This window comes from Stegodyphus dumicola, chromosome 10, assembly GCF_044657685.1.
Source record: "Stegodyphus dumicola isolate Sdum_Otavi_A_Nest chromosome 10, ASM4465768v1".
Lineage (NCBI taxonomy): Eukaryota > Metazoa > Arthropoda > Arachnida > Araneae > Eresidae > Stegodyphus > Stegodyphus dumicola.
The window spans coordinates 144,240,634-144,252,648 of NC_140777.1; the positions used below are offsets into that span (position 1 = coordinate 144,240,634).

The 12,015-nt window shown below is 30.8% G+C and overlaps 2 protein-coding genes across 2 annotated transcripts in view; one reads left to right on the top strand and one right to left on the bottom strand.

Annotated features, from left to right (window-relative positions):
• LOC118187944 (glutaryl-CoA dehydrogenase, mitochondrial) overlaps positions 1 to 329 on the bottom strand; it is a 67,305-nt gene extending 66,976 nt beyond the window's left edge. The window contains exon 1 of the mRNA XM_085825634.1: positions 234 to 329. The gene's annotated coding sequence lies outside the window, so the exon portion shown is untranslated. The remainder of the gene's footprint in view (positions 1 to 233) is intronic.
• Positions 330 to 7,241: 6,912 nt separating this feature from the next.
• Kcmf1 (Potassium channel modulatory factor 1) overlaps positions 7,242 to 12,015 on the top strand; it is a 59,963-nt gene continuing 55,189 nt past the window's right edge. Inside the window, exon 1 of the mRNA XM_085825635.1 lies at positions 7,242 to 7,503. Within this exon, the coding sequence (XP_085681761.1) occupies positions 7,488 to 7,503 (16 nt within the window). The 5' untranslated portion in view covers positions 7,242 to 7,487. The remainder of the gene's footprint in view (positions 7,504 to 12,015) is intronic.

Sequence of the window (12,015 nt, forward strand, 5' to 3'; positions counted from 1 at the left end):
TATCAGTTTATTTAAGTGGAGTACATATTAAATGCAAACAAATTAATTAGTTTTTTTTTTTTTTTTTTCCAATGGAAAATCCCATTAATCTTGAAAAAGTTAATACACAAAACTAATAAAAGTACATTTTAAAATTTTGAATAAATATATATTTAATGCAGTTCAACTCTGACTATATAAAAACATAAATTATTCATTATAATTTTGAAAATATTTAAAATTAGCAAACTCACCTTTTTTATCACTGCTTGATTTAATATCAAAAATATGTTAAGAAATGTACAGAAAAGAATGAAAACTGTAATGAACAGTCTTTTATACATAATACTACAAATCTAGGCATAACTCTAACTATTCAAACTTCTATTGACTGAGATACTAAAATGCAGAATTCAAAATTAACATTAACATTACTGGATAAGTCATTTTTTTATTAATCAACTGCACTTACTTAAGAGCTATCTTGAGAAAGACTGTACAAAACTCACTTGCATCCACATTATACTCGGATAAAATTATGAAAATATATCTTGTGGCAGTAAGAATTAGGACCAAAAAGGAATTATCAATTTCAATAGTTTTATGATTCCTAGTCTTTGAAACAGGTTGTATATTTTGCAACAAGTTTTTGTTGGCCTGAAAGTTCGCTATATATATATATATACATATATAAGCAGATTCGAAGTTATGTCTTTATCTGACTAATACCAGGCATAACTCCAGGGCCATATCTAACCTTAGAAAACTGGAAGTTTTCACAAAGTTTGAACTAGAACAATACTGAAGCTATCTAAGAGTGATATAGAATTGCCCGAGAAAAATGTTACAATACAAGTTTCATCCAATAAATTCAAATGATGAAGATGATATACACCACGCAGAACAGTAACAAGTAACACAGAAAATGCATTCACATGCATTGATTGGCAACAGGTGTCAATGTGGATTAATAATCCTAACTTGAAAAGCTGTTCATCATTTCTGCATATACCTGGACTGAAAATTAATGCTATTTGCTTTTTAACAATCTTTATACTGATCATAAATATTAAACATAAATTTAAAAACATCATTAATTAGTATCTTGCCCTTAAGGTGGAAAATAAATCTACCATGTTGTGGAATACTCTGGGCAGCATTTCACATAGCAAGTTTTTGGCATATGTTCTATTCATTGTCGAACTAAAGGCAGAACTGGTAGAACTGAATGAAAATAAAAAAGAAAATGAAAAAAGCAGTTAAATATATTTTGTAATTCTACTTCCTTCCCCACTAAACCAATAAAATATAATTTTGCTAACACGATTAAGAATGAGAATAATAGCATGTGAGATAATAAAGTATTTAAAAGCCAATACTTTTTATAATATTTAACGATAAAAATGAAGTTTGAATTTTGAATTGAAAGATTTAATAAAATTCAGATTAAAAACTGAAAGAATACAAGACTAAAAATGATAATAGATATTTTATTAAGTCTTGATTTTATAACCTTTTTTATAAAGTAAAGCAAGTGTGATAATTTCATTTGTTGAACAAAGTTTCTATCTGATTCTGATTTATTTAATAATTAACCAGAAGATGACTTCATAAATAAGAAACTGACAATATTATTCAGGAAAAAATTAAAACTGACACTAAGGAATCTTTTAGAGCCAATCTAAAAGAAGTCAAAAATCATGCAGCCTCAAATTACCCCCAAACAAAGAAAAGACTGAATTTGTTGAAAACAAGCTGCCTTGCTAGCAAGGTGGTAGGGAAGCAGACTGTCATACTTTGTGCTTGGATTCGAATTCCAAAGAGAACAGGGTTGTTTGTTAAAGTACAACTGAAACTGAACTCCAAATACAGTTGAGAATAAGTTGACTGTCTATAGCAATCTGCGGTAAAACAGAAATTAAAAAATGAGGCGGAAAGAAAAAAAAAAACTTTTAAATACTTCCTGTGGTGTGGTGACATTTAGTAGTTAAGATTTTTCAGAGTTCCACATAAAAAAGATGTTTAAAAAATTAGTTATGTTCACTCTAAATTACATGGGTATACTAGCAAGTTCAGAAAGACTGTTATTGCACTGTAATGACAGAAAAATAGTTTCTGAGTTAAATATCTGTGACCTTAACGCAAGATGTTTAACAGTTAAAGTCTTAAAATACATCGAACAACGTATCTCTAATCGGTACAAAACTAACTCTGTCGCTGATCATAATTTAAAATGCTAGAATCAACGCACATATCATTATATAAAAATATTAAAAGTAATTCTTGCTATCGATTATGAAAGATACCCGAAATTAAAAACATGTATAATATTAAAAGGATACTAGGAGAAGCAACAGATGCAAACCAGTTATTCTGAAACAGTCTGCCAACATTTCTAGGTTGAAAACGATGCAAAAAAGTTTTAATAGAGGCCATAATAAAATTATTATTTCTAGGATGAAAGTGTACTCTACTCGTCAGTTTTACTACATGTGCAAATCAGAAGTTACATAAACTCAAGGAGGTTCTAACCTCCTTGCATAAACTGTTTACTTGTAAAGGAACGTATTGCCAACATAACAACGAAAATAAACGTTCAAAAATACAGCTTTAGTTAGGGATATTTATCTTTTTGTTCCTTCCTTTCTCTCTCTCAATCCGTAGTATCCACATATTCATGGATAATATGCTCAAAATTTCACCAGTACAAGAAACAGAGAATGTTATACAAAATATAATTAATATATGATAGTATTAAATAAACTGGCAAATATGATATTTGGTTCGGTAAGGTATTACCAGCATCAAATAAAATATTATTTTTTAATCATACAATGCACTACGCACTATATCATTAGATAAAATATTGTAGCACAATATATATGCTGCAGCATACTTTCTCTCCTGTACGTGTGAAAGAGAGAGATTTTGCTATTTCGAGATTCTATCCTCTTTGTTCACAATTAATTAGCAAATTGCGAGTGAGAAATAAAGAAATGCAATTTCTCCTCCGCAAAAGATTGGCACATGCTTTTGGCCTCAAGGTAAAATCTCAGTGACTCCAAAATTGTGCCTTCGATTCTCTATATATTCTAAAAGTATTGTCACCCTTAAATTCTGCCACCAGTGCTGTTATACCAGCTCTATCACCGGCTATGCCCTATATTCCACAGTCTACTGCTCCACTTCAAAATAGAGTAACTATAAAAAAATTTCAAAACTTACAAAAATATGAAACGGTTCAGATTTTAACTATCGCCTAAAAGAAACCTTTTAAAGTTTAATATGCATTTTCAGTACAGATTATCAATAGAGACGGCCCAGGTGGAAAAGAGAATCATTTTATAGGATGCTAGATGAATATGCACTTAGACTAATATGGAAACATTATATATCATCTGTGTATTTATAAAGAGAAAAAATATGCAATGCATTTCCATAGAAATATTTAATGCTTTTAATTAGATAAACTATGAATTAAATGCGTTTTTATTTAAATAAAGGAGTTTCAAAAGTAAGGGTTTGGTTTGGTTTGTAGGATCGAGGACTATCTGCCTAAGAGGAGGGATGCCTTCGTGGAGGAATAACGCTCGGCCGCTGGTGAGCCGATTAAAAAGTTTAAAAAAAAAAAAAAACAAAAAAAAAAAACATATATTATTCTGAAGAATTGCACCTATTTAATTTATTGGTTGTAAATAGTTTAATCTGTTAATTAATAACAAACAGATTAAATATTAAAGAATAATATCTTACATTTTCCGGAATGGCAACAGGCTCGAATGAAAAGTGAAACAACGCATTAAAGTAAAACAATACAAACTCGTGTTTCGAGACTAATAGCCTTTTTAGGCAAGAAAAAACTCTTTTCTTTTCTTCGTTAAGGAAAAAAGAAAAGTGATAACATCAACAGGACAGTAAGAGATTTTCAGGAAATGTTAGGAGCAGCGCTTAAGCAAGTTTAACGAACAAGTGTCGTAACGGAAACAAAAAGAAAGACGAGCCAAATACACTATGATCACAGATTACTAGAACCACTTGCTTATATCTTTATATATAAGAGTTAAGAGAAGTGCGACATAAGAATTACGGAGATATTAAAAGTGATTTTGTGAACCGCATTGAACTTTCCAATCTTGCCCCGTTATCGTCTGCTTGTTAAGTATTTATTTATTTTAATATAAGCACCTTAGCTTTACGTAAATACAAACTATATTTTTAATATAAGTCGTGGGTAGCAACGATATTCTATTTCAGTTTACTTTTATTCTAAAAAGAATATTCCTTAAATTTATCTATTACTTTCGAACTATTCATCATTTTCTGGTTAGTATTACGCCAATGATTAAACCAGATTAGTACTATGAAGATTGTTATTATGTTGATGATAATGACTATTATTTAGGAAAACAAAATAACGGTCTTCATAACCTACAAACGTGAACTAAACGATCACAACACACCACGAACCTATTTACCCTGTAAAGCAGTGTTTCCCCACATATTTTGTGCTATGCCCCACCTACTCCTGTGTAAAATTTTTATGCTCCCCTTAGCATATGCATAATTTTTAAGATTCAAAAATTGAAATATTCACGAAAGAAACTTCAATGATAGGTTTTAGGAAGAAATATTAAAGCATTTAAATGCCGATGTCTATAACAAAAATTCTTTATAAAGTATTCAAAACGCACCGCAATTTAGGAACTTTTTACGTATATACCTTTTTACGTATATATAACTTAATTATTCTTTAGTTTTGAAAAAAAAACAGGAAATTTCGGAAAATTTGAACTTCTTAAAATAGATTTAGAAATTTGAACGTCTCTTGTCCCCTTAAACTCTAGCGAGTCTATTTTTGAATTGTCCTGTGGGGCGTAAACCCCACGTTCGGAAATACTGCTGTAAAGGAAAAATAGCAAATGAAAGCATACCAGATAAATTCATTACCTGATAACAGGTTCATTAACCGGTCCTGTAACATCGACACCTGTGTCTTTTGTCCAACAACAACAGAATGCTTATTTAGAAATTACGCGGCTCTACCTCTACCCAATTCCTCGTTGAATTGACCACCCACCCTTTCGTTATCAAGTAGTAAGGGGGATTTATAATTTTTGGTAGATTTAGTCAACGAGTATAGTCATATAAATGGCGGCGGGTGCAGGGCCGTTCCTAGGCCATTCGCTGCCTATGTCCTTTCCTATGCTTGCCGCCCTCAAATTAAAAAAAAAATGCTCAATAATTAATCAAATTTCTGTTCTATACTCACTAGATATTTACATATGACCAATTGCGTAAAAAGTACTTAAAATGAATTTTTAATATCTAGTTGCGAGAGTCCAGCCGCTCCTGATTTTCGCCACCTGCGTACTTTTGCGCGCTGCACGCCCACTGGGAATGGCCCTGGGCGGGGGAGAGAAAGCTATTGAAGGGCACTTTGAATTGTATTTACTATCGATGAAATAGCCACTCAATCGGAATAAGGGTTAGTGACTCAAACTGTCGTACCGAAGAGAGACCCTTGGACGCGTCCCTCTGAGGTTACTCTCCATCAAAACTGGAGCCAGAATTAGGTACAGGTCTCTTGTCAACGAGAGCGAGAGGCGCAACCTTGCATTTATTGCTACGATGTATTTCGTGGGCTTGTTCTGTTGTTGCTGTCAAACAAGTGAGATAAGTTACATTACACACACGCATCATATAAAATGCTCGTGGAATAATGTAATCTAATGTTAGATGTATAGATACTTAACATCCTTTCTTACATGCATAAGCATGTGAAGAAAAGGTTAATGTTTCCGAGTACAACAGAAGGATGTAATTTTCTTCCCTGGTTCTGTCAACTTTCATCTCGAACCATTTTCCCCCCCTAAATCTTTGATCTCTAAATAAAGACGATAACGACCTTAATAATGAGTCTTTCCTCCTCCCATCAAGCGATTTTTGTATTTTCTGGATAAGTTCCGGTGTTCGGCTCATTTTCTTGATGGACTGGGCATTACCTAAGTTACTAAGAAAAAGGTAAATGTAAATATGAGGAAATTAAACATTTCACCAAGTTTCTGCAGAGTAGAAATTGTTGAAAACAATTGTAAATGTTCCATGAAGAGAATAGTTCTTGATATGATTGATAATATGGTACGATATATAGCATTAAAACTTTAAAAAAAATTATAAATTATAAATTAATAATATCTTTTTAAATATATAGAGTGGCCTGTAAATCCCTACCTAATTATGCCTGTAGGTTTTATAAATTTTGTTTCTATTCTTTTTCAGGTATTGGCCTATTTACGTCTATTTACGGGTAAATAGTGCATTGTGACTTCAATTTCCTTCTCTTTCAGATATTGGCCTATTTTAGCTTATTTATGCTTGCAGAGTATTCTGATATCATAAAGAGGCCTTAATATGTAATCTCTAGTAGCTCTATGTGTGGTGTTGTGGGTAGGGACAGTTGATTTTCCTCACTTTCTCTTTCTCTCTATGTGTGTGTGTGTGTTTTAAAAATATTACAATAAAAATTAAATCTTTTTAAATCATGCAAAATAACTGATTTTAAAGAAAATGCTGTTCGAAAACCTCTTTTTGTTTATCAAAATAAAGGGAAGAGCAAGTATTTTTTGTTAGAGGAATGCTACATAGGATAAATGTGTAAGGCTGGGTGATAATTACGAGAGTAAATTTTATTACTTTATTCTATTTTAAAATGCTAAGTAAGCTTGTTTGCCAGGATGTTCTTCGGAGAACGGCCATGACATTATTTCTATTATTGTTACAAAATAATAATATTTCAGCCCTATAATTCATTACATATATCAGAGCTAAATTTGTTAAATTCAATTATTGACAGTATTAATAAATTAAAATGAGATAAATCAGTCTTATATCGAAGCAGATTTTTCTAGCTAATTTTTTTTCAGATTTCACGCAGTTTCTAAGTTTTAAATCTACAAAAATTTGGAGGATTTTTCAAAATTTAGAAAAATGAAAAATTAAATATATTTCTGTGTTTTTCACAATTAAGTGTAAAATTAACTTAATATTTGAAAGCTAACATATTTACTTTCGACTTTTGCGTCCTGTTGCTCACATATTTTGACCTTTCTTAAACTTTTTTCAAAATCATGTATGATATTTTGTTCCAAAATTTTAATCAATAAATGTAATAACTTATGTTAAAACTTATTAATAATTTTTAATATGAACGTATCTTTATAAGGTAATATGATGTAGGACCTGCGAAATCTGGCATTGACTATTTTAATCTCTACTTGTTTTCAACCAATATGCCGGATATCGAGGTGACTGAAACTGCGCAGGAGTCAGAATTTATACTAACGATTTGTGATGAGTTTCATCACATTAAAAGGCATAACTGTGTTTGAAAATTATTCTATTGTTTTAGTAATTTATAAATTATATCGCAAAATAAAGTACTTAGACCAATTGATCGGTATAAACTTCTTTTATTTTGACGTGGCATTCGACTTAACCGAATTTCAGTAATGTCTCGTCATGAAGGTGAGTGAAATTTGGGTAATGTACTTCATATTAAAGTTGGAACAAGGGTTGTTGTTCTATGTTTTTTTAAAAAAAATTAAAGTTTTAAAGTTTATCGTTTCTTTAATCGATGTTCCATTGGTCATTTTATTTGTTGTAGTCTTGTTCAAATTCAGTATATATTTGCTTATAATTTTTATTTTTTAAATAATTTTATTATTTGTTTTAACAGATTTTGTGTTTATAAGTGTAATTTTAAGATTTTCTAACTCTGTTATCGTTTTTTATTTGTATAACTGAAGAACCATTTGTATGTTGCACATCGTTTACACCGTTAAAGGCCTTTCTAAATTAATAATGCTCATGTGACTTGTATTTCACTTTCTTACTTTGTGCTTGGTGTTTTTATTAATTTAAATTATTATTGCAAGCAAATGAAATTTAAAATTTAGCTGATTTTTTTTTTTTTTTTTGAATGAGTGAAGTTATCCTTCCGTGACCTCCCTCATTACCAAGAGGGAAACAAAAATCTTTGACCAAATATAAAATAAAGTTTCTTTTATGTGATGCTGTTGTGTTAACATATATACGGAACACGTACACAAAAAAAGTACTTTTTGAAGGTCTGTCATAGTTGTATGGTTACATATTTTTTAAAAATAGTCTTTGCTTAACTTGTTTGTTACATATTTTAAAAAAAGTATATAACAAGCAAGTCCAGCAAAGGAAAACAACTATTTCATCATAGTTTTAAATTATAATTTGAATGTTAGAAATGGCAAAGTACTTACAAAAATTATTTTATATGCATTATTCATGTTATGTATTGCATTAAGATTGTATGGTCCATAAATTTTGTATTGTACATTAAGATTATATTTAACATATTTCTTTTTGAGAATTTAGCCCCCAACAATGTCTATATAATTAATACTGCTGAAAACTGGGAATTTAACACAGGCTGGTTGTGTAATTGATTTTCATGATTTCTGCATGTGTAATATGATTACGAATGAATTTTCTATCATAGAATGTCGTCTGTGAAGGCATCCGTCGCCTGAGGCAGATAGGCCTGAAGTTGTTTGCGATATCCAAATAACCTAATATTTTTTAGAATTAAGTGTCAACTAATGACTGTCCTTGCATTTTAAGTAATCTCCTATTTGTTCTGAATTACAATATTCATTTGCTTTTTCCATGTTTGGGAATAAATGATTAAATCTTTATATTATTAACCTAATATGAAACCTGTGGTACTAACTTATCAAATATATGCTGACAACCGTGTTTGACAAGTAACTGGACATGTAACCAATTAAGATGTTACTAAAAATCTGCTGGCAGATTTATGAATACTCTTGAAGAAAAATTATTATTTGTAGGTTATAAATAAGTAATGATTATATACAAGCTGAGTTATGAAATGAGGAAAAGCTAATTTTGCATAGAATTATAGTCAAATATAAATTTAACGTCTCGCAATATATCTTTTGCAATGACCATCTCTGAAAGTGAGTAACTGTTTTTAAGGCACAGAAAACTTTACTTGTGAAATCATTTCTGACTTTTATTGAAGATCAGAATTGTATGGAACTAATAAACCAGAATTGTCTGTGATTTGTAAGGTAATTAAATTTATTTAAGACCAGAATTGTCTACCTGATTATCTTAAGAAAGTTTATTGTACTTTCACCTAAGTAGAACTTATCGTGAGGATTGTTCCATAATTGGGGTAAATGGCAAACTTGACCATTTTAATTCGACGCGATTTCACTTTTTTTGTGGTTTCCAGCTGCATCTTGTTGCAAACACATTTTTATATTGGTCGTTCTATTGGTAGCCACTTTTTTTTTTTATGTTGTGAATCCTTTGCTGCTGCATTTCAGCATATTTACTTGATTTTGAATATTGCAATCCAAGGAGAGTGCAGTTAAATTCCTAACAGAAGTTGTGTTAATTCCATTCACCGAGAGAAATGCATAATGTCCAAAATGCTCAGGAAAAATGAGTGTTAATAAGTATAAAACTAAAAAATGTCAATGGGTTTATAAGAATACTGCTTCGAGATGTAGTAGCATAGTGAATACCCGGAACAGAATTTTTGCAGGGAAATTGGCAAAGTTAATGCTTTTCATAATAGTCTCAAAATTGGAAATCTAACCTGTCGGAAATAGTGTGGCTGCATAACAGGCCTTTGTAAATTACAAATGACAATTATTTGTTTTTGGTATTTATTGCAGGGAAGATAAAAAAGATTATTGCAATAAGGAAATAAATATTATACCTACAGCTTCCATAAAATAGTATGCTAGTGTAGAGAAACTTTTCTGTAATGCTATTCATAAAAGCATAAATCATAGGAAGGGAAATTCGTTTGTGCTGACGATAGATCAGATACTATCAATGATCTAGAAAACCAAAACAAATTACTGAAAAAACTGCTGAAAATAGAGTTCCTTAGAATTCTTTGCATCACTTAATGGCTGTGTTCTTCTACCAGCCCTTCCAGCTGAATAATTTAAATTCAGACAAAGAGAAAATATTTAGATTCTTGCAAGATTTTAAATTAGTCTACGTAGGATATGGGAAAGCACCATTGAAACTGGAAGTGATTAGTTCCCCAACTGTTGAATCCGAAGGTATAGAACATCTAATGCTGAAAGAATGTGCTGCTAACACATACTCAGATTTGGATAATGAGGACATTTTTTATGAGCCTGGGGATTGTGATTGGTGTTCTTTCTGTTAATAATCAAATAATTTTATAAACTTGCTAATAGTTTCCAGGATTATGTTTAAAATTTTGTCATTTCTTTCCACCCCCTCTATTTTTTTATGACATACTTTGAAATATGTGAAAATTTCTGATAGTTGATATGTGTTGGTTTGTGATTGGCATATGTAAGATATTCTCTAAAAAATTATCTACTAATAAAAACACATTATAATACAGTCAAAAGTCGTTAATCCGGACTCGTCGGGACTTCGGCGATTCCGGATTATCGATTTTTCCGGATTATAGATCATCAGTTTAAATCTAGTAAGATGGCATGCAGAAATTACAAAATTAAAAATATGAAACCGTAATTTATGAAATAAAGAAGAATTATGATCTAAAGGGTATCAAAATTTACAAAAAGAAAAAGCTTAATATTTATTTGTTTACTTTATTAAACATTTCCTTCAATGTAAGTTGCTTCGTTTCATGTGATAATACTTTCTCTTTAATTCTATTAAACAGACATAATTTCTTGTTTAGTTACAAAGTTCCGTTGTTCAAGTCCTATAATTGCTGTGTTGAGAATACCGACTAATTTGTCAATCGAAATGTTTTCGTTTTCAATAACCTCTGGTTCACTATCGGAAGCAAATTATACTGACGAGGAACTTGATTTAAATCATATCAAAGACGGAGTACATCGAAATGAAATACTACACTTAGTACGGAATTATAAACCAAATAAAATAAAAACATCTGCCCTGAAGATAAGGATAGTGCTGACAGATCAACTTCCAATCCGCCGCGTGAAATTGATCAACAGATTTCGGATCTCAAAACATACTTTCGCTTTGTAGATACAAATTACATATAAGTAAATATATATCGGAAATTCTATTTGACATAATCTTTATAATCTAATAATGACGTTTCTGCCCCCCCCTCTGCCGCAGAGCAGCGTGAAATTGATAAACAGATTTTGGATTTCAAAACATATTTTCGCTTTGTAGTAAATATATATCGGAAATTCTATTTGACATAATCGAAAGTTCAAGCTTACTTTTATAAAATTGCTCTAACAGTCTGCAAAAAATAATAAGCCGGATCCAATTCGAAGATTAAGGAACAACGCAATCGGCAACATTAACTGAATTAGATAACTTTAGCTTAGTGTATAACTCCGTTACACATTAAACGCGCATGCGCACAAACGTATTCGCAGCCGTAAGGGTCTTACGCGCTCTCGTAAACGCCTGTGCGCATGTGTGAACGCGACGCATGCGCAGAAAGTTTGTAGCTTTGAGGTCCGGTTTATAGATCATTCCGGATTATGGGTGTCCGAATTAACGACTTTTGACTGTATATAAAAAGAAAACTTTATGAAATAAATTAGTCATAAGAAACCTTACTGCATTCTATAAAACCATAACAAACTCTCTCTAGATGCCAGATACATTTTTAACTCCTTCTTTTTATAATTTAATAGCAATGTTGCTAAAATATTAAAACTTAAAATTATACTTTATAAACAAATACTATATACCCCTTATTTGTGTTTAAAGATATAATTTTAATCAATCATGTCCATATTTTAATAGTTAATCTTTCAATTTCACCCTAGGTAGATACTTTGTTAAAATATCCGCATCTTGATTTTGTGAACCAACAAACTGAGGAATGATTTGATTCATTTCATATTCATCTTTTACAAAGAAATATTTTTGATTAATGTTCCTTGTTTCTTGAACTACTACTATGTTATGGTTTTTTAATCTAATCTATTAATGCTTGACAGTCTGTTTTAATTTCTGTTG